Raw genomic sequence first — 27,681 nt, 5'->3', positions numbered from 1 at the left:
ATTTATCTAAGTTTATCTATAGATTCGTCTAAATTTATCTAAGGTTATATAGATGATTAGCGGCTTGACACAGCAGAGAGAGAAAAAAACCAACAGCAAAAGGAAGGGGATGAAACCCACGAAGAGCACGGAGCAGAACGACAGCAACTGCGAGACGGAGACGGCGGCGGCGGGGCACTACGCAGGACGCCGTTGCCGGGCACCTGCGACTACGGCGTGGAGGCGGAGGAGGAGGACAAGCAAGTTGAGGCGCTGGTGGGCTAATAAATATGTAGGCTGGGGTGGCTAGGGTTTAGCTGGGTTCTCGTGAACCTTCTGGGGAATTCCGTCTGGGCCCAAAGGCTAGATTAGGCCCACCATGTCTTGATGTCCAAGTGGGCTCAGGCGTGGAGTACTGGACCGGATGGAGTTCCAGCCCAAGACTAGGTCCAAACTCCAAAGAAATAAACAGAGGAGAAAAAAATATGCTTACGTATATAGCAAAACAAGAAACATACTCCAAAACTGTACGATAAGCTGCAACGGAAGACTCCATCGCATCAACAATGCACGACGTCGGCGAAGAACTTGTCCATCACTTTCAGCGACGACCCTTCGCCCATGCTCTCCCTCGCCGCCGCGATTACCTCCCTCAACTCCGCCGCCCTCCGCCTCATCCCGGCGCGCTCCGCGGTGTCGCCGAGCACCGCCTCCACCGCCGCCGCCAGCTTCTCCGTGCTTAGCGCGGCGCGCGCCACCTCCACGCACACCTCCATCTCCTCCGCAAGCACCTTGGCGTTGTAGAACTGCTCTGCCGAGAGCGGCCACCCAAGCAGCGGCACGCCGCTGCCGAGGCTCTCCTGCAACGAGTTCCACCCGCAGTGTGTCAGGAACGCGCCCGTCGCCGCGTGCGCCAGGATCTCCACCTGCGGCGCCCAGCACCGCGCCACCAGCCTGTAGACTTCAACTCGCCGGCGCCCGTCGCTGGAGACGATGAACACACCCTGGAACACTCAGAGAACGCACGCACACACGCGAGATGGCAGTAGAAACACACGGTAGTTTTGGTGCCCAACTGACAGGCGTTTTTCATGTATTGATAACAAATTTATACTCCAAATTACAACTGAAAGCAAGTGGCTAAACTGTGCCACGACGCTGCGATTCCCACGCCTCCGTTTTGATCGCGCCATCCCACGACCTGAAGACTAGCTCCTCGCCTCCACTACCCCTAGGACTCAACGGAAAGAAAGGAACACCACTGCATGTGTTCATGCAGATGCTCTGTACAACGACGCTCTCATCGTGGCCAACGGTGAGCTCCTTTATTCTAGCTAGGCCATGCACACGACCGAGTCTGGATTATCCAACAATCTCCCCCTAATCCATACTCGGCTCACTTCAGCTTGACGACACCAATCTTGTCGCGAAGTTCACAGAACCTCGCTCGCCCCAATGACTTCGTCAGGACATCAGCAAGCGGCTCTTGAGTGCTCACATAGTCCAGGCATATCGTCCCTTCCTCCACAGACTTACGAATATAATGGAATTTTGTATCAATGTGCTTACTTCTGTCATGTAGGACGGGATTCTTGCTTAGGGCGATTGCTGATTGATTATCCATCTTCAGGACAGGCGGCTGAACCTTGACACCTACAATGTCGCTCAGCAGCCTGGCAAGCCACACAGCCTGACATGCACCCACTGCACCAGCCATGTATTCAGCTTCACATGATGAAAGAGCCACCGCCTTCTGCTTGTGGGACTGCCAGGAGATCGGCATCTCACCCATGAAGAAGATCACCCCAGTAGTGCTCTTTCTATCATCAACATCTCCCCCCAAATCACTGTCACTGTAGCCCACTAACCTGTTGCAGCTATATGAACATTTGGGGTAGACAATCCCATAATCTACTATCCCTGCAATATATCTCAGCAAATGCTTAACTGCTACAAAATGCTCCAGCCTAGGGTTCTCCATGAATCTGCTGACATACCCAACAACAAAAGAGATATCTGGCCGGGTGTGAACCAAGTACCGCAGACTGCCCACCAAGCTGCGATACATTGTTGCATCAACTTCTGCTGTTGTGCCCCTGTTGGACAGTTGGAGCCAAGCCTCCATTGGCGTATGACAGAGGTTACAGCTTTGCATTCCAGCCTTCTCAAGCAGCTTCCTTGCATATGCTGCTTGCCCAAGAGTGATAGTCCTTCTACCCTGCTTCACCTCAATCCCAAGATAGAAAGAGAGGAGTCCCAGATCACTCATACGGAACACATTCCGCATCTCCTCCTTGAACCCTTCAACAATTTCTGAGTCTGCACCCGTGATGATAAGGTCATCTACATAGACTCCAACTACCACACGTGAAGCCTCCATCCCCTTTGTGTACATGCCATACTCACTGTCACATCGGGTGAATCCGAGATCACGGAGACTCTTGTCAAGCTTCACATTCCAGGCGCGAGGGGCTTGACGCAGCCCGTACAGTGCCTTGTTCAGCTTCAGCACTTTCTCCTCATGTCCGGCAGCAATGAACCCCGGCGGCTGCTGGACATACACCTCCTCCTCGAGCTCGCCATTGAGGAACGCTGACTTGACATCCATGTGATGCACAAGCCAACCCTCCTGTGCAGCAACAGCAAGCAGCATCCGAACTGATTCCATCCTTGCGACAGGGGCGAACACCTCACCGAAATCCACGCCTTGCTGCTGCACGTACCCCTTGGCGACGAGCCGAGCTTTGTGCTTGACAATGGTGCCCTGCTCATCGCGCTTGACCTTGAAAACCCACTTCAAGCCAATTGCCTTGTGACCCCGGGGCAGCTTCACTAGCTTCCATGTACTGTTTTGCTCAATGGACACCATCTCCTCCTTCATGGCCTTGAGCCAGCACTGTTCCCCTTTAGCTTCCTCAAACGTGGCCGGCTCCCCATCACCAGCGGCCAACAGCAGCTCCCCTTCAGCTGTTCCTCCCCCTGCATCCTCCAGAGGTGCTGCCCCTCTGGCATAAATGTCGTCGAGCAGCCTGAAACGCAGGGGATCACCAACATCGTTGTCGGCATCGAGGTCGAGCCCTTGGCTTGGTGGAGACACGAACTCCACCCCTCCTGGCTGCTGCGGTGACGAGGCATCCCTACTAGACATGTTGGCTCCACCCGGCGTGCTCGGCGTCGCGCTCCGGATTGAGCCGACCGGCACGCTCGGTGTCGCGCCGCGGCCAGTACCTCCCGGCATGCTCGACGTCGTACTCCGGCCCATGCTCTGTGTAGCTGATGTCGAGCGTGGCGTTGACTCGATGCTCGGTGGTGCCCCGCCCGCACCTGTAGCGCCCGGCACGTAGACGTACTCGACGATGAACGGGTCGCCGCCGACACCGACGACACTGTCGATGTTCTTCTTGGTGCCGCCCTGATTCCAGTTCCACGCGCGCCCTTCCTCGAACACCACGTCCCGAGACACGTGCACCCGATCAGTGACTGGGTTGTAGAGCCGGTAGGCTTTTGTGCCCGGCTCATACCCAATGAACACCATCGGCGTGCTCCTGTCGTCCAGCTTCCGCAGATGGCCTCCCGTGTTCTTGACATGTGCAACACAGCCAAAGGTACGAAGAAAGTGTACGGCAGGCTTGGAACCATACTAGGCTTCATACGGAGTCTTATCCTCCAAACTTCTTGTCGGCGCGCGGTTGAGGACGAAGACGGCCGTCGTCACAGCTTCACCCCAGAAGCGGCCAGGGATGCCCATCGCCTTGAGCATGCACCGTGCCATCCCCAGCACGGTTTGGTTGCGGCGTTCCACCACGCCATTTTGCTGCGGCGTGTACGGCGCGGTGAGGTGTCGCTGGATCCCCTGACTGGCACAGTACTCCCCGAACGCCCGCGCTGTGAACTCCCCGCCGCGGTCAGTACGCAGCGTTCCCAGCTTGTAGCCGACCTCCGCCTCAGCCCACGCCTGCAGGCGGATGATCGCCGTTGCCGCCTCGTCCTTGGTGGCCAGCAGCACCAGCCACATGTACCTGCTCATGTCATCGACGGTGAGCAGGAACATCTTTTTGCCACCGGGCGTCTCCGGCGTGATCGGCCAACACAGATCGGCGTGGACCAGCTCCAGTTGCCGCCTCGCCCTGAACTTGCTTGCCGCCGGGAACGGGAAGCGACGCTGCTTGCCCACCAAGCACCCGTCGCAGACTTGATCAACTTGCTCGATCCTCTGAAGGCCGCGCACCATCTCCCCCTTCGACAGCTTCTGCAGCCCCTGGAAACCGAGGTGTCCGAATCGGGCATGCCAGCGCCACGATGCCTCCTCGGTGTGCACCGCCAGGCACACTGGCTTGTCAACGGTGAGGTTCAGGATGTAGAGCCGGCTCGCCCTGCGCTGCACCGCCGCAACGAGCCGTCGCCGTGGATCCCAAATCTTCAGTGCGCCATTCTCCAGCAGGATCTTGAAGCCTTCTTCCTCCAGCTGGCCCAGGCTGATGATGTTAGCCGTCAGCCTGGGGATGTGGTACACACCGGTGAGCCGCTGGTGCTCCCCCGTCTTGCACCTGAAGAGCACCGTCCCGCGGCCCTCGATGTCGACGGTGGATCCGTCCCCAAAGCGAATGGATCCGCGGACCACTGAGTCGAGCTCCGCGAAAGCCGATCTGGCACCCGTCATATGGTTCGTCGCACCCGTATCGAGGATCCAACGGGCGGTGTCACCGTCGCCCTTCTCCCCGAGCTAGACGTAGAGTTTGTCTTCGTTGAGGTGCACGGCCACCGCCGGCGCTTCCTGCGTGATGGGAGGAGACGGAGAGGGATTGGCTTTCTGGGCCAACACAGCAGCGACTAACAAGCTATGCTCCTGCTCCTCTTCCACTTGGGCTGCATGGGCCTGCAAATCACGTTTCCGCTTTGGGCACTCACGGGCCCAATGCCCCTTCAGCCCACAGTAGCGGCACTCGTCGCGACCGACGTCGCCGTTCCCACCGCGTGCGCCATCGTCGTTGTGGTTGCCGCGCGCGCCATCGCCGTTGCCGCTGCGCGCGCCGTCGCCGCGACCGCCTCGCGCGCCTCCCTTCTTCTGGCCTCCACCGCGTCCAGACTTGCCGCGGCCTCCACCACGGCCGCTCCGCTGGCCTCCCCATGAGGCGCTCGAGCTCCCTGATGACTACCCCTTGTCAGCGCCGATGTTGAGCCGCTTGGACAGTCGCGCCACCAGCTCGTCCTCCGTCAGGTTCAACTGCGCAAGGCCGGTGCCGCCGCCGGTGAGAGCGTGCCGTTCCTCCGCGGCCTTGAGGCGACCGACCAGCTCCTCAACCGGGACATCCTCCACGTCGAGGAGTGTCTCGATCGACATGGCGATTTGATGGTACCGCGGCGGCAGTGCCTGAAGGAACTTGCGGACGACCGTCACCTCGTCGACCTCGTCGCCGAGAGTCCTCCGCTGCTGCACCACCCCATTGATGCGCACGGAGAATTCGTCAATCGACTCGCCATCCTTGAACACCAGGGAGTCGAACTCCCTGCGCAGTGTGTCTGCCTTGGCCCGGCGCACCCTCTCGACGCCAAGGTTGGCCGTCTTGAGGTCCTCCCAGGCCGCCCTCGCACTGAGCTTGTTCGCCATGATCTCCTGGAGCTCTGGCGGGACAGACTTGCAGATGGCCTCAAGTGCCATCAGGTCGTCGTCCTCGTCGACGTAGCCGTGGTCGACGGCGTCCCAGAGATGCCGGCCCTTGAGCATGAGCCGCATCACCGCCGCCCACGTGCCGTAGTTGGTCTTGGTGAGCATCGGCCATCCGGCTCCCCCGATGTCCTTGATGCGACGCTCCACCGTACGCTCCACCACCACAGTTCCGTCGCGGTACCGCGGGCGCGGCCGGCGCCGCGGTGGCGACGGCGACTGCCGACGGCTCCCGCCCGGCGGCGTCCTTGACGCCCCGCCGAGGTTGGGCAGCGACGACATGGCTCCCCGGTGTCGCAACCGGCTCTGATGCCACGTGTAGACTTCAACTCGCCGGCGCCCGTCGCCGGAGACGATGAACACACCCTGGAACACTCAGAGAACGCACGCACACACGCGAGATGGCAGTAGAAACACACGGTAGTTTTGGTGCCTAACTGACAGGCGTTTTTCATGTATTGATAACAAATTTATACTCCAAATTACAACTGAAAGCAAGTGGCTAAACTGTGCCACGACGCTGCGATTCCCACGCCTCCGTTTTGATCGCGTCATCCCACGACCTGAAGACTAGCTCCTTGCCTCCACTACCCCTAGGACTCAACGGAAAGAAAGGAACACCACTGCATGTGTTCGTGCAGATGCTCTGTACAACGACGCTCTCATCGTGGCCAACGGTGAGCTCCTTTATTCTAGCTAGGCCATGCACACGACCGAGTCTGGATTATCCAACACAGCCCCCGCCCGCCTCCGCCCTCTCCCTAAATCCCTCCGGCAGCCACTCATTATCCAACACAGCCCCCGCCCGCCTCCGCCCTCTCCCTAAATCCCTCCGGCAGCCACTCTGGCCGGAACTCGACGCTGACGTCGTCGGACCCCGCCGGCGGCCGGATCACCCACACGAACCTGTGCGCGCTCAGCTCGAGCCCCGCCGCCAGCTCCATCATCTGCGGCGCGCCGATCGTGTACTGCGACCCGAACAACACGTACAGCACGGAGCCCGGAGGCAGCTTGTCGAGCCAGGCCAAGATGGCTCTGCCGTCCTTCGCTCCCGGCGACTGCGCTGGAGCCGGCGGCGTGGCGCGGAGCAGCGGGCCAACGGGGTATATCGGGACGTTGAAGAGTTGCCGGAGCATCGCTAGCCCCCTGGGCTCGAGGTTTTCCGCCGTGTTGACGAGCAGCGCGTCCGTGTGGGCGAAGGCGGCGACCTGCTTGCTCACGAAGGTGGACCACGCGTCCGTCCCGTCGCCCGCGGCGAGGTGGTCGGTGAGCTGGGAGCGGCAGACCGTGACGTCCGGGAACGGCGGCAGCAGGAACGCGTCGTCCTCCGGGAGCGGCACGCTGCTCCACAGCGAGAAGTAGACCGCGGCGCCGTAGCCGCCGGTGGTGAGCACGGCGGAGTGCGACGCGCTGGCCTCGCGGGCGACGTCCAGCGTCCAGCCGAGGAACATGTCCGCCATGACGTGGACTTCGGCGCCGGGGTCAGCGGCCCTGAGCCCGGCGACGAGGTGCTGGAACGCCGGGCGGAGGGACTCGGAGGCGGCGAATAGGGTGATGAGCTGGTGGGAGACGATGCCGGCCGTGGTGCAGGCGCCGGCGGGGAGTCCGTAGCCGGCCGGGTCGAACGGCAGCGCGTGGACGCCAACGTCGCCGCCGAGGCTGTCCGCGGCGAGGCTGGCGCGGAGGGGCCCGGCCGTCCCGGGGGTGGCGACCACGGTGACGCGGGCACCGGGGCGCGCGCGGCGGGCCAGCTCCGCCAGGCAGCGGAACGGCGCGAGGTGGCCCTGCGCCATGAACGGGAACAGGACGACGTGCGCGCGGCGCTCGGCGGCCACCATGGCGAGGGGAGGGCCTCGGGGCCGGGGCGCGGCCGTTTTTGATGATCGGCGGCTTTGTTTAGCTCTTCTCTATATCAATCAAGGGCCAAGCTCGTTTGGTTTTGTGTACATCGACGTGTTTAGCATCCGACTCCGAGTGGAAAACAATAATAATTCACGTGCACGTTTTACCTCTTCATTTTACGGACAAAAATGACCCTGAAAGAGTCGGAAAACCATTGGACAATGCTCAAGTTAAACGTGCTTTCCATCACCCGTGCCAACATTTTCAGATGGGATGACTCTTTCCTGACTTTTGGCCCCTGTCAGATAGATGGGCCTAGCTCCACGCGCTAGTGACACGTGCGAAGTTGGAAGAAGGAACACTGGCGAGTCACACGCTTGCCTCGCCGGAAGGGCGTGGTGCGGTGTCAATGGTGGGAATTGATTCTTTTGAAATTGTTAGGAATAATGGTGCTACTTGATTCTTCGGAATTGATGGCCATTTTTAGGAATAATGGTGCGAATTGATTCTTCAGAATTGATTGCCATTGTTGCGCGTGCACAAGTTTGTGCGAGCATGTCTCCAGAATCTCCTTGTCTACGTGATCCTTCTCGGGGTAGGCGGGATGTAAGGTTTTTAGGGAGCGTACGACTACGCGACTGCTTACTGTACAACTATTTCTTGTTACAACCAGGAGGTCGTACGACTAGTTCCTGCTTCATCAAGAAGGTTGTTCGTGGGACTGTATTGTGCATCTTTTTGTGCAACGACGGCTCCATTTGGTTCCCTAGCGTTAGGTAGCACCAGAAATTTTGACTATTAATTACGAGTGTCAAACTAAGTCAATTTACAAAACCAATTCCAGAACTCCTGCGCTAGAAACTCTGAAGAATCTAATGAGGTTTTTGACCACATAATTAGAGAATGGTTACTGTAGCAGAGGCGGAGCCAGAGGCAGGAGCTACCGATATTAGTTTTATTAGAGATCAGTGACAGCACAGTGAATGAATAGTGTTGAATAGTGTTTTCTCATTAGTTTTAGGGAAAATCGCTGTTGTCAGCTGACATCAACGCTAACACGTAGCTCCGCCTCTGTACTGTAGCATCATTGTAGCCAATCATCGATTAATTATCATCATTAGATTCGTCGTGAAAAGTTACACACATCCCTGAAAAGGTTTTGCAAATAAACTTCATTTAGTACTCTATGCATGCGAGATTTTCTTCTCGACTTGCGTGCGCTAAGGGAATGCTAGAGAAAACAAACAAAGCCTAAGTTTGGCTTTTCTCTAGCAAGACCAATCAAGTAGCATGTCTATTCCAGTTGGTGCTGGCGCATCCAATGCCTTCGACAAAGGATCGCTATCGGATTGGGATTCCAGCAAGTCCACCAGGGGTGTGCCCGGAGGTAGATTTAGATGAGAGATTTTGGAGTCAAGAGCTTAATGGTAACACAAAGACACAAGGGTTCAACAGATTCAGGCCGCCGAGAGAGTAACACCTACCTCCTGTGCTCTGAGTTGTATTAGGGTTTCTGACGGTTGGCGATATCTAGTATCGGTGTGTTGTGATGTATCTTTTTTGGTCCACCACGACCTCTTTATATAATCTAGGAGTCGTGGGTTACAATTAAGGGTTTAGATCTTCTCGGGTTATTTACAAGGAAGAAATAAGAAGGTCGGTTAAGATCCCTAATAATATGGACATTATGTTTCAGCCTTCGTCCTGATCCGTAAAGAACTCTTTCGTCGTCCAGCCGAGTGCTTGTCCGCCGATTAGTTATGCAGCGTAGTCGCTGGATATAGGGATCCTACTCGACAGGGAGGTACCTGGAGCTACCTCCATCACCCGCCTGAGATATATTCTGAACATCTTTTGGTTCATATTTTGTTTTACATTCTTATTTAATATGATATCAAACTTGAGCACGAACACGTGTACATGTCATGTTGTCAAAGACTACCTGGAACTTTTAATGATTAAAATGTTAATTCTCGGAAGTAAAGTATCCCATAAAATGCTTATATTTCTAACAATCCAAAAATCTTATTGTGTCAATAGGCAAGGTAGCAAACTTAGCTCAAATTCTGATACCAAATGTTTTCAACAGAAAAAAAAATTAAGAGGTGGTGTGATAGGATGATCATTTGGTGGACCACAATGAACATCTATCACGTCGCATAGGAGAAGCCCGAAATGTTTGAGACTCCGAAGGCAGAGCAAACTTTCATGGTAGCTGATAACCTATTTTTGTTGTGCTGTGATTAGTGTTCTAGTTGAAGGCCTGGTGGATATCTATATCTCGCTACAGCCTGCTAAAGAATTGTGGGATGCGCTTGAGGCCAAGTATGGCGTTTTTTTATGCTGGAAGTGAGTTGTATATCATGACACTATCATGGTTTTTAAGTCGTTGCTTAGGCGTCGCCTAATCGTCACCTAGGCGTCCAGGTGCAAAATGAGAGGGCAGCACATGGGATCTCATATATGGATGTAGAAGGGGAGTGGCGGCAGTAGTGAGGAAGGGGAAGGAAGATCTAGAAGGGGGCGGGGAGCGGCGACAGCAGTGAGGAAGGGGAGGGGAGATCTAGAAGGGGGCGGCACCGCGGCAGCAGTAAGAAAATGGAGGAGAGATCTGGAAGGAGGCGACTCCAGCAGTGGATGTGGAGAGTAGAATAGGGAGGAAGAAGAGGCACATGTAGAAGAGCAGAGCCAGCCCAAAATAGTTCACGATAGTTAGGAAGGGCTTTTATGGGCTGTATGCTGGGCTGGGCCTTTTTTGTTCCTTGTCCTTCTTTTATATTTTTTTTCATTTTCCCTTTTATCCCTAAACCATGTTTGAGCGTCAATTTTGAGCTTTGACGCCAAAGGTCGACTGCTCTGGTGCACCGGAAAACGAAGTGGGCACTAGTGCAGAGTCTGTTCCAAAAAAAAAACATTTCCTACCTTTCAAGCATTTGATTTCCCTCTTCATTCATTCACTGCTTCGCGCCATCCCGGTGTTCTGTTCAAGCAAAAACTCGAAGCATGGGCTCGATCCGCTTGTTCTCGCCGCCCCCCCAACACACCCACCCTGATCCCCACCCACTTCTCATTCTAACTACTCTGAATCAAGCAGAAACCAAAGCTGCAGCAATTCTACCAAATCATAGAACATTGCAAACAAGTATACCCCCCATGGAAGAATTCACAATGCAGTCGTATAACACAGCATTCCAAAACCAACTCAATAGCCTCAACATGTATATGGCGCCTTTTAATTAACAGGTGACCAATAAGTTACATCATTGGCGCCATGGCCTTCTCATCCTAACTTGGCTGAGCATGCTCAACAGGACAGAACATGCATTGTACCCTTTCCAAGATCCATACAAAGGTTTACTTCTTCAGCTCCTTCGCTTGAGAATGCCTGGCAAATCTCCCCCAACTTTCTACATTGCTCCTTCGCACAGCCTTATGCTCTGGATTCCAAGGCAAGGATGATCTTCTTCCGAGGACCCTGAACAAACACTCATCACGAGTTCAACTTCTTCAGCTCAAGATTATTGTGGCAATAAATGAAACAAAACTAACTGATGGTTTACTAATGATGGGTTTTTTGTTAATTAGTTATCAGATAAATGCAAAATGGACAGCAGGCTCCAATAACTTCAGTATAGGCCAACACACATTCCCCAAATAAAACAGCAAAGCTTATACGTAGTGCAAGGTGATATGAATAATCAACAAAAATTGTATGCTAAAAAAATCAACAAAAATGTCGACCATCCATATATTCTAGCAACTCTTATTTAGGATGAAAGACTGCCATTACTCTTTAAATTAGGAACGAGGAGCCAATAATTCAACGGTAAAGCAAGCAAACTCATATTCAGAAAGCAAAGATCAATGTAAAGTGCTTACCATTGGAATGCCCAAAGCCTTCAGATCACCGTCACTCATATGCCTAAGGGCTGCCATGTCAACCTTGTACGATAGAACAAATATTAACCCAAGAAAAAAACATCAAAGAGAACATGAAGAGTTTTGGCAGTTCAGAAATTTAGTCAGACCTCCTCTGCCTGGAAGGTAATTGAATACTTCTCAAGTCCAAGTGAACTCAGGAAACTGTCAAGTGGACTTTCAGTCTGCAAAGAAGTCCCAAAAAGAAAAGATGTTGAAGTTGAATGTAAAGCGCAACACTGAATTCCAGCAACTGTTTAGTATCATGTAAAGAGTCAACTCCTCCACATCAAGGACACTCCAAACCGAAATCCAAGACACAGCACGCTAAGTTCATAAGAACAATTAATTAATTTTACACTACGTGGAAGCAAAAGTTGAACCATTTCAATCCATAATGTTACATAACCTTACTCCAAAGAGAACTAATCAGAATACAATGATAGCAACACTCAGTTACTTATAAATCAATTAACAGGACACAAGCATCAAACAAACCATTAGAACTGTCCTTATTACAAATTCTCTATTTAGAAACCTATTACAACCCTTTGATCGATGATACATTTATATTCACAAATGAAGATTGTAGGGGAAACAAAAGGTGTAAAGAATGCTCACCACTTCCTTACAAGCATCTAAATCAGTAAAATAATAGTTATCTCTAAAATTGGTAAAGATAAAATGATATATAAAAAAGTTCAACATTTTAATGCCCCCCCAGCCCCCCTAAACCAAAGTTCATGTTTCCAACAAGAAAAGATACATATGCTCAAATAGCAATGGCTAGTGGACTCTCTGACTTTCATTTCATACACATAATTCGTTGCAAGAGGATAGAAGGGACACATAATTCGTTGCAAGATGATAGAAGGGACACATAAGTTCATTGCAAAAGCATTGGAGGGAAACTGAAAAAAGAAGGTAAATGCAACAGAGGTCACTTTTTTTTATATGTAGTAGTAGAATGTAGCAAACACAACCCAAAAAATAGTACCACATTACAGCATAGTCCAAAGGGTCCAAACATTAGTGCTGGAATTTGGTAAATGAATAATGACAGCAATAAATTTCTTCCAGCTTTTGGCCAAGAAATGAAATTCAGAGCGTGTGGAGAGCTGAAAAGATGGAACTGATATACTCTGGGCCTATGGCAAATATTGCTAGTAGTATACATACCTTTGGCTGAGATGTCTTCTTCACTGAAGGCTGTTTTGATGCTTTCTTACTTTGTCGTGCAGGCATTTCATCAGCTGCTTCACGCCTTGAGATTTTGACGACTTCTGATACTGGCTTTGGCTTTGGGGGGTCAGCATTCGATGGCTGTGGGTGCATTGTTCCAGACAGCTTCTCCCGTAGATCACGCACACCAGAAATCGTTGAGCTGGTAAAGCCTTGTTGAGAACTTCTCCTCTGAAGCTTCAATCGTAAATCCCTTGGACCGATTGAATCTTAAGACAAAGCACATATAGGTATGTCTTAAATGGAAACTATGTATAAAATAGATTGCCATATAGTGACAAAAAAAATACTTGAAGCTGGTTCATCATCTTCTCGATACAGATCATGCTTCCATTTGTCATCTATCTGCCGTTGCCTACAGAGCAAAGTAGCAAACAATTTATAATGATCCTAGAGGTTATTTACATAGACAGTTAAGTATAGTGCGCACAAGGGAATAACACAAAATAAGATTGTGAGCCAATCACGTTTTAAAATCCTGGACATAAGTATAACCCTTGTTGGTGTGAAAAGGAGCTTAGCTCAGGTGAGAGAACCATTCTGAGCTGATTTTGGTCTATTAGAACCATAGAAGCTGGAAGTTGAAATAAAGATTGATCAAGATTTAGACGCAACACAAACGACATAGCAAGCCTCAGTTAACTGCTGCCCACCCAGATTAATAAAATTTAGCTATAAAATGAATGTAATTTTAAAACGCTGGATCTAATCAATATATCAGACATCAGCAAGTGAGAATGCTGATTGTCCAATACTTATTCTGAGACCATTTATATGAGCCTTAAACACGTCCATAACTTATGCTGAATGTACCAGTATGGCAGTATGAACAGATCAGCAAGTGCGAAAAAAATGAACCATCAAATTGCTCATGGTACAGCCATATTAAATTTGAAGGGTTCTTTTTGAGATGGAAAAATGTATCCTACCAAAATCATAAGGCATAACAAGCACAAGTGGTTGATTCTTAAACAGTTTACATATCAACTCCATAATTCACTGCTACATGTATGAAACACTTCCTTCCAAAATTTTTCACAAGTCAGCATGGAATAGTTGTTTGGATTGCAGCTCCTGAAAATCCACTGTAAATGACAGTGTTCACAGACGTTCTATTACATGAAAGTAAATGGCTGAACAGAAACAAGAAAAGGTGGTTCTGTCAGCCACTGATAACTAACAAACAGGAACCAATGTGGCTCCATACCATCATGAATCCATGGTATCGTTACAGATCCACAAATATTCGGGTTCATGGAAGCCCATGTTCCATGTAGCTTCGAAAGCAAAATTGCTAATTCTCATTTTGAGCATCAGCAAGGAGGAACTAGCTAAACAGGACAGTTCCTGCGTGAAATTGTCATCATCAAGATGACACTACAACAGTAAACATTTTCTTTTGTTCCAACTTAGATAACAGCACAAATTATGAGCCACTCAAATCCACACTAATTTAATCCCGAACATTGCCTAAAGCCTATGGACACAGCAAGAGCACACGTGAAAGATTCGAACAAAGCAACCAAGCTAAAGGCACCACCTTCTTCAGAACAGAATAGCCAAAACCCGCGCCCTAACCTAATCCCTGTAATCCTCAAGCACACGGAGAAGCCCGGGGTAGGGCAGGTTTCCAATCTGGTGACGCCCACTACCAACGCGATCAGGGAGGTGAGGACCGTAGCCGTAACAGGAGCGGAGCAAGGATTAGGAGCGGCGCTGCGCCTTACACTGACCTCTTGGACGCCATGTGGCGGGCACGGCCGCCGGCGCCAGCGCCGGCGGGGAGGTCGCCGTCGAGGCGCTCATGGATTGAACGCTTGCGGCCGGTGGACATCTGGTCCGAGTACATCTCTCTCTCTCTCTCTCTCTCTCAGGGAAGGTGGACAGCGGCACAGGTCTAGGAACTAGGGTTTCGTGCCGGCGCGGGGGTGGAGCACTGGAGGACTGGAGGCAGGGGAGAGGGAGAGGGGAGACGGCAGAACAGAAGGGCGAAGTGGGGGAGGGAGGCGATGTGTTTGTGGTGGGTCCACCTGTCCGGAGCAAATTGTAATACTACCATACGAATTTAGGATGGTTTTTTCGTGTGTATGTTAGTATATATAAAAAAATATTTTTGGCTTTTTATAGGTATGTTAGTATATAAATAAAAAATATTTTACAATTGTTAACGTAAGATCGGATCTATGCGTGACCATATGAGAGGATCTACGAGATCTATATCGCTCCGTAGTACAAAGTTCACTTAGCGTCGCGTAGGTGTTTGACGTATCAATCAATTTGACCTGTAATTAACAAGGATCGAAAATGTTAAGTACTAAAATGTAACGGCTGGTGTTCTGAATCTTTCCACAGGGATATCGGCTAATAGCGATCGGCTAAGGAATAACCGATTTATCGATGCAAACAGTGTTAAAAACTTAACAAAACTTATGATCAACACTTAGATCTAGATCCAATCGGCTATAATGATCAGTATGTGGAGAAAGCCCCTAGATAGGATTGATCCAACCTGGATAACTGTTATAAAAGCTAAAACAAGCTAGACTAAATGGATTAATCTTACAATAAAATTTTTTATTGATAACTTGTGAATAAATTAGATCTAGATAAAGCGAGACATTGTAAACCTAAGATCTATGATATTCGATAACTTTGAGCAAAACATATAGAGGAAGAAGCGAGGCACCGTCAAAATTAGGCCTATCCACGTTACTCCACACAGAACGTACCAACAAACTAGAGATCGAAGCCGATGCAGCCCTACTAGCTGGGAGGAACTCGTAAAAATAAAAAGCTACTCCAACTAGGATTTGCCGAAGTCGCCGATAAGGAAAAGTAAATGCAAGGTAATTTAAAAGGTTTTATTTGATTGATGATAGTTGTTTACAAAAACTCTGAGATTTGCTATTCTCTGTTCTTAAAGCGTTAAGGCGAGGCACGGCGAGCGACCCCGTCTGCAAGGCGAGGCGACACCTAGGCGGACGCCTAGGCAAGTAAGGCGACGCCTTACCCATATGCCGCAGGGAGGAAATGAAAAGAAATAGGAAATAAAAAGAGTAAAAAAGACAAAGAAGAGGGCAAAGGCCCAGCCCAACAATAACATCTCCACCCTCCAGAACCCTCTCCCACTCGATCTCATCCCGACGCCGCCGCCGGCCTTCTCAGCTCTCCCTCTGCCCAGCACAGCCCTCTCAGCTCTCCCTCTCCCTTCGCGCCGCCGGCCCGCCCTTGCTGCTCCGCCAGACGCCGCCGCCGGCCCCGCGCGACACCACTATCGGACCCGCGCGACGTCGCCAGGCCCTCGCGCCGCCGAAGCTCGTCGGCGCTCCCTCTCCCACCTTCCTCACCATGCTCAGGTAGGCTGCCACCCCCTCCCTCTTGTTCCCCTTCCCCCGCAGATCGTCGAAATCCTTCCCCTCCTCTTCCTCTCCCTCCTCCCTCACCCTCCCTCTCAGTTTTCTTCTCTTTTGGCATGGCGTCGGCGGACGCCTTGGATTTTTGAGTGCCTGGACGACTAGGCGTCGCCTAGGCGACGCCTTAAGAACAATGTTGCTATTTATAGCCCGAACTAAGACTCCAAGTCGATAACAACAACAAATGACTTGAAAAATAAGAAACAAATTTTCTAAAACAAACAACTCCAACTAGACTCGGACATGACACAATAACTTGCTGACGTATACCATCAGCCCAACCTTTGCTCCATCAGCTACGATGCTCTATTGGCCCACCAGCCCATTCGCTTGCCTTGCTTCTTCTGCTTTGGCATTGCCCAGCCTCCATTGGCCACTTTCTTTGACACGTTTCCAAAAAATGGTGTCAACACATGCCCTCCAATTTTGGAATAAAAATATTTTTTTCAAAATTCTCAAGCCATGATCGTCTTCTGCGCGTGCGTCATCAACACCAATCCTCGAACTTCGTTCTGGTATTGGTTCAAATACCATCTTTGCTCTTGACTTTTCAGCTTCCATCTTTTTAGCCCTGCCCTTTTATATCCTTATCGAATCCATCAGCGGATGCTTCGGCTTCTTCAGTCGATTCATCTTCCTCTTCGAATCCATCAGCGTGATGCTTCCGGCGAGTGGAACATATCATTCTCTATCTGTCGCATCTCTCCTTCTTCCTCCTTCCAATTCACTTCTCCTCAGCAATGGCAGGCAACAAACGTGTAAGGGAAGGCCCCTCAAATCCACCGCTGTAAGCATCTAGGCCCTCAAGGTATGTTTCGGTGATTAATGACAACCATTATTGTGACTAATGAGTTTGTGCAGCTTAATAGATCATTATCGCTCATTTGGTCATATGTCAAAAGAGGCCCCTCAATTTCATTATTCAAAAAGGCGATCTCGGTATTCAACTCAATTTTATGTCAAGACTAAGGATCTTTCTAGTCCTAAGTGTCATAAGGTTGAGAAGGACACTTAGGTTAGTATAGGTTTTATAGTTTTGTAGTGATCGCACTATTAAGAGGGGTTAAGGCTAAGTAACTTGAGCATGGACATGGTCATTTGAAAATGGATGCACACTATGGTCACTCAGGTTTCTAGAAGTTCAAATAAGTGGTTCTCAAACTATATCTCAAGAATATTTGGATTTCATTCAAGACTCAAATCAGAAAAGACAAAATCAGAAAAAGTCTATACACCGGTTTAACCGACGCTCTCAATTTTCTATACGTCGGTTGAACGAAGTCAGCAGAGTCTGGACAAATTCAATACACCGGTTAAACCGACATGTTTGAATTTAACGTCGGTGCATTGGTCCAGAGTTGGTTTTTCCAGGGAAATTCAAGTTCTATTCACCGGATTAACCGACGCTGTTTGAATCAAGACGTCGGTGCAATTGACCAGTGAGATGGTTTTTCAGAGGAATTTAAAAGTTATACTCACCGGTTAAACCGACGATAGGTTTGAGTTAACGTCGGTGCAGTTGTCCAGAGACTTGGTTTTTCAGTGGTTCAGTGGACAACTACACTCACCGGTTAAACCGATGCTACGTCGGTTAATCTGCCCCAGTTGTAACGGCTAGTTTTCAGAAGAGGCAGTTTACATTCACCGGTTAAACCGACGATGACAATGGGGGGTACGTCGGATTAACCGGCGCTACGCAGTTTTCTGGCAGCTTTTCTCCAACGGCTCTATTTGTGTGAGCTGCCTATATATACCCCTCCAATGGGTCATTTCAAAAACTCTTGACACCAGGCAACATCCATACACTCATACTATAGTCAAGAGCCACATTGAGCTTCATCATTCACATACTTGTGCATTCAATCAATCAAGAAGCAAGATTAAGGACTTGAGTAGAGAGAAGCTAGTGTGCATCCGTTCTTGGTGATCGGTTCTTGCTCAAGTGAAGGCCTTAGCTTGTTACTCTTGGTGATTGGCATCACCTAGGCGATCTTGGTGATCGAGGTGTTTCTCGCGGAGCTTGCCAAGGATTGTGGGAGCCCGGAGAAGAAGATTGTACGTGGCTTGATCTCCACCACGCCGGGATGGTGAACGGAGACTCTTAGTGAGCGCCCTCGTCTCGGTGACTTGGGAGGTGACAATACTCTTTGTGAGTGTCACAACGTGGATTAGGGGTGTGTGCCAACACATCGATACCACGGGAAAAAATCCGGTTGTCTCTTGTCCATTCCTTTTATTCAAGCATTTTCTTTCATGCAATTTACTCATGTGCTTGACTTAGAGATCATAACTTAGCTCTACCTTGCTAGGCTTTACTTTGTTTTAGCTCTCTTAGCTTGTGTTAGAAGCTTAGTTATCCGGTTGGTGAATTGGTGCCCTACTAGCATTGCATAGGTTAAGATTGCTTTACTTTGTTTTAGAATTTGAAAAAGGCCCAATTCACCCCCCTCTTGGTCCATCGATCCTTACAATTGGTATCAGAGCCTCGTTGCTCATTTGGATCATTAGGCTTCACCGTCTAGAGCTATGGCCAAGATGGGTGGTTCGCCGCCTCACTTCGAGGGCAAGAACTTTGCCTATTGGAAAGTTCGCATGGCCGCATACCTTGATGCGATTGCCCCCGAAGTATGGTTGGCAACTAAGACCGGGTTCACCGGAACTCCCACCACCGAACAATTAAAATGGAATGCTAAGGCTAGAAATGCAATTTTCGAAGCCATTAGTGAGGAAGTCTTTGCTAGAGTTAATGGCATGGACTTAGCAAGTGATATATGGAAAGAACTAATTGAAATTCATGAAGGCTCCACAAAAGTCCGTGAACAAAAATATCACTTGTTTAGAGCTAAGTATGATTCTTTTAAAATGCTAGCTCATGAAAATTGCAATGATATGTACTCTCGCTTGAATGTCATTGTCAAGGACATTAATGCACTTGAAATATCCAAAATTGACAGTGCCTCCATCAATCGCAAGATTCTCATGCTCCTCCCGAAGCCCAAGTATAACATCATCAATGCTATGCTTCAAAAGGAGAATCTTGACACAATGGAAGTAGGAGAACTTGTGGGCGAAATTCGCGCTCATGAGATGAGTATCCTTGGTATGTCCGAAGAGCCAACTTCAAGCAAATCAATTGCTCTAAAGACCAAGGCAAACAAAGCCCGCAAGCTCAAGATGATCAAGCAAGATTCAAGCTCAAGCAATGAAGAAGATGATCATCATGAAAGCTCATCCGATGTTGAAGATGATGGAGAGCTTGCTCTTATGATGAGGAAGTTCACCCGCTTGAATGACAAGATTAACAAGAAAGGGTTCAACTTTGACTCTAAGAAGGGAATGTTCCGGCCAATGGATGTCAAGAACAAAATTTGCTACAATTGTGGAGAAAAAGGTCACATCCGTCCAAATTGCCCCAAGCCGGACAAAAGAAACAAGGATCACAAGAGCAAGCATCGCCATGATTCAAGCGATGATGAAGAAGAAGAAAGGAAGAACAAAAACAAGAGACTTGGGAAGAAAAAGAGCCATGACAAGAAGACCAAGCTCTTCCCAAAGAAGAAAGGGCACACCAAGAGAAGCTTCTTGGTGGAAAAACAAGAGTGGGTGACCGATGTCTCATCAAGCGAAGATTCAAGTGATGAAGAAGACATAGTCACCATCGCCCTCACAAATGAAGAACCATCACTACCTCCACCTCCAATGTGCCTCATGGCCAAAGGTAACTCTAAGGTATGTGAGAGTGAAGATGATAGTGATGATGAGCTTGACCCTAATGAGTTTGCTAACCTCATTAATGAGTATACATCCGTCATCAAGAGGGAAAAGGGCAAAGTCAAGATTCTTGAGAGCACTCGTGCAAAGTTAGAGCTTGCCCACTCTGATTTGCTTGGCAAGTACAATGACTTGCTCAAAAAGCACAATGAGTCACTTGTACTTGCTAAGCAAGTTGAAGAGAGCCACAAAAAGCTTAAACAAGAGCATAGGGAGTTGGCTCATAAGTATCAAGAACTTGAATTTGCCTATGAAGCAATTGACCCAAGTCTTGAAAACTTTGCTCATGAAACTATTGAGAAGGTCAATGCTTCTACTTCATGTGATGACCTACTCATTAATGCAAATGCTACTAATGCTTTGCCCAAGCTTGCACCTTCTAGGGAAAAGGAATTGATGGATCAAGTTGCAAGCCTCAAGAGTAGTGTGGAGAAGCTCTCAAGAGGAGAATACATCCACAAGGAAATTCTCTTCAACAATGCACGTGACTATGGCAAGAGAGGTCTTGGTTCATTTCCGGAGCCAAATCAAGGCACTACTCCTTCTCCGGAGATCAAGATAAGCTTCATCAAGGAAGTTGGTTCATATTGCCAACATTGCCAAGTCACCGGGCACCACACTAGGGAGTGCACTTTACCATCACGTCCTCTTCCTAAATTACCCAAGAATTACTCTTCAATGTTTCAAAATAACCATTTTCTCTTGAGTAAAGTGAAGGGCAAGGTGAAGGCCAAATTCATTGGCAAACTCACTAAGGAGTCAAAGAAAAAGCTCCCCAAGCAACTTTGGGTCCCAAAAGCTCTTGTCACACATGTGCAAGGCCCAAAGCTTGTTTGGGTTCCTAAAACTCAAAAGTGAATTCTCATGTGTGTAGGTGAACTACAAAGCCGGTGGAAAAACATTGGGTACTTGATAGCGGTTGCTCTCAACACATGACCGGCAATGATAGCATGTTCACCTCCCTTGAAGACCCCGGCGATCATGAACACGTCACCTATGGTGATAACTCAAGGGGAAAGGTTTTAGGTTTGGGTAGAATAGCAATCTCTAAAGATTTATCTATTTCTAATGTCTTGTTTGTAGAAGCACTTAGTTTTAATCTCATTTCTATTGCTCAATTGTGTGATCTTGGACTAACGTGTACCTTTGACAAGAATGGTGTTGTAGTAACTCTTGAAGAAGACAAGTCAATGGTATTCACGGGGTTTAGGCATGGCAACATCTATTTAGTGGATTTCTCTTCAAAGCAAACAAGCACCATGACATGCCTCTTCACCAAGTCTTCTCTTGGGTGGCTTTGGCATAGAAGAATTGCTCATATTGGCATGAGCAACCTCAAGAAAGCCCACAAGAGAGGGATGATCACCGGCTTGAAGGATGTCACCTTTGACAAGAACAAGCTATGTAAAGCATGTCAAGCCGGGAAGCAAGTTGCAACACATCATCCCATCAAGACGATGTTGTCTACCTCCAAGCCGCTCGAGCTACTTCACATGGATCTCTTTGGTCCAACTACATACAAGAGCATTGGTGGTAACCTCTATTGCCTAGTAATTGTTGATGATTTTTCACGTTACACTTGGGTTATGTTTCTAGGCGATAAGGGTGAAACTCCGGAACTCTTCAAGACATTTGCAAGAAGAGCTCAAAGGGAGTACAACTCCCCAATTGTGAAGATCCGGAGTGACAACGGCACCGAGTTCAAGAACATGAAGATTGAAGAATGGTGCGATGAAGAGGGCATCAAGCATGAGTTTTCCGCCACCTACACGCCTCAACAAAATGGAGTGGTGGAAAGAAAGAACAAGACTCTCATCACCCTAGCTAGAGCAATGTTGGATGATTATGGCACGTCCGAGAAATTTTGGGCGGAAGCAATCAACACGGCGTGTCATGCATCCAACCGAGTGTATCCTCACCGACTCCTCAAGAAAACTCCATATGAGCTCATCACCGGGAAGAAACCAAATATATCATACTTTCGAGTCTTTGGTTGCAAATGCTTCATCTACAAGAAGAAAAGGCTCGGTAAGTTTGAAAGTAGATGTGATGAAGGTTTCTTTCTTGGTTATGCATCAAACTCCAAAGCATATAGAGTATTCAATCAAACCTCCGGGTTAGTTGAAGAAACATGTGATGTAGAGTTTGATGAATCTAATGGCTTCCAAGAGGAGGTTGTTGGCTATGAAAATGTAGGTGATGAGGAGATTGATGAAGCTTTGAAGAAGATGTCCATTGGGGATATCAAGCCGGAAGAGGTGCATGAAGGCAATGATCAAGGGGGAGGATCTTCCTCATCTACACCAAGCACCTCCACGGCGCCCCAAATGGATGAAGATCAAGAAAAAGATGATACACAACCTCAAGAAGATGTGCCAACGCCAACACCCCAAGTTCAAGAACAAAAAGAGCAAAGTGTTCCACCACAAGCACAAGTCACACATGATCCACCCCAACAAGCATCCACGCAAGTACCGCTAGTGAAGCATGGTCGCATCTCCAAGGATCATCCAATTGGTCAAATCATTGGTAGTCCATCAAAGGGAGTAAGAACTCGCTCTAAACATGCTTCATTTTGCGAATATCACTCGTTTGTTTCTTGTATTGAACCCACTAGCATAGAGGAAGCGCTTGAGGACTCGGATTGGGTGATGGCCATGCAAGATGAGTTGAACAACTTCACCCGCAATGAAGTTTGGGTCCTCGAAGCTCCTCCGAAAGACAAGAACATCATCGGCACCAAGTGGGTCTTTCGAAACAAGCAAGATGAACATGGGGTGGTGATACGCAACAAAGCAAGACTTGTGGCAAAAGGGTTTTCTCAAGTCGAAGGTTTGGATTTTGGTGAAACTTTTGCTCCGGTCGCAAGACTTGAAGCTATCCGTATCCTTCTTGCTTACTCTTCACATCATAACATTAAGTTGTATCAAATGGATGTGAAAAGTGCATTCTTAAATGGCGTTATTAACGAACTTGTTTATGTTGAGCAACCTCCCGGGTTTGAAGATCCGAGGAATCCTAACCATGTTTATAGGTTGCACAAGGCACTCTATGGGCTCAAACAAGCTCCAAGGGCTTGGTATGAGAGGCTTCGTGACTTCCTAATCATGCAAGGCTTCAAGATCGGGAGGGTGGACACCACGTTGTTCACAAAAGACGTCAACGGGGATCTTTTCATTTGTCAAATTTATGTTGACGATATTATCTTTGGCTCAACTAATGATTTACTAAGCCATGAGTTTGCTACCATGATGTCTAGGGAATTCGAGATGTCCATGATTGGCGAATTGACCTTCTTCCTTGGTTTTCAAGTCAAACAAATGAAGGAAGGGACATTCATCCATCAAGAAAAGTATACTAAAGATATCTTGAAGAAGTTCAAGATGGATGAGTGCAAGCCAATCAAGACACCCATGGCAACCAATGGGCATCTCGACTTGGATGTGGACGGTAAACCGGTTGATCAATCCCTCTATCGTTCTATGATAGGGTCTTTGCTTTACCTTACCGCATCTAGGCCCGATATAATGTTTAGTGTGTGCTTGTGTGCCCGCTTTCAAGCTAACCCAAAGGAGTCACACCTTTCGGCTGTGAATAGGATCCTTCGGTATCTCAAGCACACTCCTAGCATAGGCTTGTGGTACCCCAAAGGCGCTAGTTTAGATCTCTTGGGATACTCGGATTCGGATTTTGCCGGAAGCCGTGTGGATCGCAAGAGTACCTCCGGGGGTTGCCACTTGCTTGGGCGTTCTCTAGTTTCTTGGTCAAGTAAGAAGCAAAATTCCGTGGCTTTGTCCACCGCGGAAGCGGAATATATAGCGGCCGGTGCATGTTGTGCCCAAATCCTATATATGAAGCAAACCCTTTTGGACTTTGGTGTGAAACTAGATAGGATCCCACTCCTTTGTGACAATGAAAGTGCCGTAAAAATTGCCAAGAATCCGGTTCAACACTCTCGCACAAAGCACATTGATATTCGCCATCACTTCTTGCGTGATCACGAAGCCAAGGGGGACATTTCCCTTCAAGGTGTGAGATCCGAGGAGCAATTGGCGGATATATTCACAAAACCTTTGGACGAGAGTACCTTTGTTAGGCTAAGGAATGAGCTTAATGTGTTAGATGCGGCAAACGTCATGTAAGTTGCCATGTCATATAGAAAAATGCATACATATAGGACACTTGTCTAACCATGGTAAGATAGTGATGAGCAAGGGTTTAGCTAGAGGTGGTGGTCCACTTGTTTTCCTCTAGGCTTGTAGAAAGGCTCATCATGAAGAAGCTTCCCGTGGGTTCAAACTTGACAAGTAGATCTTAATTTCTTGTTATGCATTTCTTGTCATATAGATGTGCACTTCATGTTTACTATACTTTCGCATGTGGTTGTAGCTTGCATTATCATTGCATGCGTAAGGGTCACAAAGGAGATCACTTGATGAAAATGAGACTTGTTTTCATATACAAGATCTTAATTCATGAAAAGTGAAAAGAGCAAAGTGTTAGGTGCGTTATTGCCTAGTGAGCAATGTCATGATGAGTTTGAAGTTTTCTATCTTCAATATTCCTATGACATGGCTCATACATTTTATTTGGCGCTTTGTCTCTCTTGCGGCTTTTCCTTGTGTTTGAAAAGAAATTTATTTAAGCAAGTGTGCTATTCTATTTATTTTGAGGGGTAAAGTCGCCTATGCAAGTCCATTAACTTGAGTTTATTTGAATCTTATAAGTTTATTGGACTTAGCATAGAAGAGTGAGCTGAGAGAGGGTTTTCGGGTTCACCGGTTAAACCGACGTTCAATGGAGCATCATCATCGGTTTAACCGGCGTTACTAAGTTTTGTCTCAGCTCAGTCAAGTTTCAGGCGTTCAACCGGCGTATACAAAAGTCAGAGCATCAGATCAACCGGTGATAGTAAATGCAAATGAGACCTAGCAATCAACCGATGTTTTGATCTATCAACCGACGAGTACACTCTTGACATCATCGGTTCAACCGGCGTTCAGTTTCAGATCTGCAGAAGCCTCGGGTGAACTACACCGACGCAATCAACCGGTGATCAAAACCTAGGCGTCGGATCGACCGGCGTTAAGAAAAATCGTGGGCCCGCCTGTCATATATGTCTCTTGCCCGCGCTGCCGGCCCCTGTTTCTCTTCTCTCTTCACGCCGCCGCCGCCCGACTCGTTCCCCTCGCGCCGCCGCCTTCCCTCCGCGCCGCCCGCTTGCCCTCAACCTCGCGCCGCCGTTTGTCTACGCAGCCGCCACCACTCCCGTGCTCGCCTGCACGCTCACCGCGCCGCCCGCGCAACCACTTGCGCCGCCTACGCACGTAGCTGCCGCTCCTCACCCGCGCCCGCGCCGCCATCACGCCAGCCGCGCTCGCCTCAGTGCTCCAAGCGCCGCCCGCTCAACCTTGCCAAGCGCCGCCGTGCTCCACGCCTCCACGCCGCAGCCGCAGCCCCACGCCGCAGCCGCAGTCCCACGCCGCAACAGCACCCGATCAGCGCTCACCAGGTGCTCGACAATTTGCTTGTTCGAGATGGGTCGCGAAAAGAGAAAGGGAAAAGAAGTTGTGGTCGAGAAGCCCGCTCGCAAGCGGACTCGTGCAGAGAAGGAGGCCGAGAGGGCCGAGATGGTGGCCAAGGCCGCCGAGGAGCAGGCATCAGGTCGCGCTCGTCCGTTTCAGATCAGGGAGGACCCCAGAGGCAGAGGCAGAGGCAGAGGCAGGGGCATGGGTAGAGTCAGAGGTGCCAGGGCCACCAGAGCCGCGACGGCAGCAGCAGCAGAGTCAGATCAGTCAGATACAGCTGCAGATTCAGATTCAGAGGCAGAGCAGTCCGAGCAGTCTCAGGGGCAGAGCACACAGGAGTCACCGACTCTACGACGGTCTGGCCGCACTCGGCAGACATCCCCAGCAGCAGAGACTTCACCAGCGACCGAGCGTCGCACTGGACCGAGGACGCGAGGAGGTCACCAGCCACAGGAGCCTCGCAGGTCCACAGCTGCAGCAGCAGCAGCTCGTAGAGCCGAGGCCCTAGAGGCCGAGCGCGCAGTGTTCCGTATGGACACTGTTGTGCGTCTGGAGCCAGGTGTGCTGCTCCAGAACTTGAGCAAGGCCAATGCGGCGAAGGTCAAGAGGCTCAGGTGGAGTGTTCAGGAGGAGGACTGGTTCCTCGTGACCCGTGACAGCCGAGTCGACCGTAGGTTCTGGACGCTTCTTCAGGCCAGTTTCTACGAGACCTACCAGAGGCGGGGTCACAGGATCTTCCCGCACAGAGTGCTTGACTGGGTGTCTCTGAGGACAGCCGCAGGGGGAGCAGATGTCAGAGAGCACTTCGCTCACTTCAGGGGCCTACCCAGGTTACTCCAGATTGAGCAGAACAGATATATTGAGGACTGGGTCAGAGTCTTCTATGCCACGGCCTGGATTGCTCCCGAGCGTCGAGCAGTACACTTTGTTTATGGAGGCCAGGTCTTTGGTTTGTCGAGAGCGACGATAGCAGGGATTCTCGGAGTTGACTTAGTTGACGTCTCCCTGCACGAGATGGTTTACGGAGATGCAGATCCACCGCGCAGAGCGATGATTGGCGGGATTGCACCTTCTCATGAGGCGATCTCTCAGTGTTTCCGCCAGCCGTTCCCTGCCTCCTACGCCAGAGTTCCCAGCCTGCTGACCCCAGAGGCATACGCAGTACACATGGCACTCCGGAGGACTTTGCTACCGAGGAGTGGCTACCCAGAGGGGTTTACAGGACTGCAGCAGCTCCTGCTTCTACACATCCTCACTCACGAGCCGTTTGACATAGTTGACTTTATTCTGGCTGAGATAGAGGATGTGATCACAGACGGGATGGGTGTGGTGCGACAGTTTCCCTTTGCACACTGGATCAGCTATATATGTTCTATGATTGTGCCAGCAGAGTCACCCATCAGCGCTCCCTACCGTCACGACGAGGCTCCCCGGTTCCCAGTTTACCGACCGACAGCTCCACAGGACCGGAGGAGGGGCAGACAGGCAGAGAGAGCTGCCATGGCACAGTTGTCACCAGAGGCACAGGCCCGTGTGGCACAGGAGGACGAGGCACTGCTTGCCGCCGAGGCACAGCTTCCCGGAGGAGAGGATGAGATACACTGGTCTGAGCTTGAGTCAGACTCCTCCGAGGACGTAGAGTACTTCCCTGCAGCAGCCCCAGCTAGTCACGACCATGAGGCAGGGGGGTCTAGAGAGCCAGCTCCAGAGTCACCAGCAGCTGCTACAGTCTCTGAGTCTCAGGTGACTCAGCCGTCCGAGCTCACTTCACTACTACAGCAGCTCGTGACCCAGCAGAGGGAGGACAGACTTGCACAGGAGGAGGCCAGGAGAGCCCATGAGGCCCAGATTGCTGCTATACAGAGAGAGGCCGCCCGAGAGCGGGCTGCGACCGAGGAGCGTTTTGTCGGGCTTATCGACAGAGTTTCACAGAGGACAGACGCTCAGTTTCAGCAGATGCAGCAGGGGATGATGGCGATGTTTGGGATGATCTCACAGCTTTACTCTCACACCGGACTCGCCCCGCAGCAGCCAGGACAGCCAGGCCTTCAGGGTGTTGGAGCACCTCAGCTTGCCGTCACACCAGCTCCTCCTCCTCCAGCTCCTACTGCAGCCCCAGCTACTACAGCGACACCGGAGACCACGTTCTCGATGTCAGCACTCTTTGGGTCTGCCGGTCGTCCGCTCTTTTCACCACTGCCGGCGACCACACTCTTTCAGGACTCACCGTCAGCGGTTCAGTCGGTCGCCCTCCCTTCCTCACTTCAGGCAGCACCTTCAGGGGGAGGAGCAGTAGAGGAGTCCCTGCTTCCACAGTCGACGC

At 49.9% G+C, this 27,681-nt stretch overlaps 1 protein-coding gene and 1 pseudogene across 1 annotated transcript; both read right to left on the bottom strand.

Annotated features, from left to right (window-relative positions):
- Positions 1-335: 335 nt before the first annotated feature.
- On the bottom strand, positions 336-7,571 carry LOC120680639 (UDP-glycosyltransferase 92A1-like). Its single transcript, XM_039962143.1, has 3 exons — positions 6,450-7,571; positions 6,383-6,392; positions 336-933 (listed from the first exon to the last, which is right to left on the bottom strand). Exons 1-3 carry the CDS (start codon positions 7,480-7,482, stop codon positions 540-542), a joined length of 1,437 nt encoding a protein of 478 aa, XP_039818077.1. The 5' UTR covers positions 7,483-7,571; the 3' UTR covers positions 336-539.
- Positions 7,572-10,598: 3,027 nt separating this feature from the next.
- On the bottom strand, positions 10,599-14,665 carry LOC120682827 (annotated as a pseudogene).
- Between the last annotated feature and the right edge of the window lie 13,016 nt (positions 14,666-27,681).

The sequence above is a fragment of the Panicum virgatum genome, chromosome 7N (assembly GCF_016808335.1).
Source record: "Panicum virgatum strain AP13 chromosome 7N, P.virgatum_v5, whole genome shotgun sequence".
Lineage (NCBI taxonomy): Eukaryota > Viridiplantae > Streptophyta > Magnoliopsida > Poales > Poaceae > Panicum > Panicum virgatum.
The sequence above is the reverse complement of the archived record's forward strand: the minus strand, read 5'-3'. Positions and strand labels throughout refer to the sequence as shown.

Excerpts from the sequence above, each read along its gene's own strand:
- LOC120680639 (XM_039962143.1), bottom strand. The coding sequence starts at position 7,482 with ATGGTGGCCGCCGAGCGCCGCGCGCACGTCGTCCTGTTCCCGTTCATG.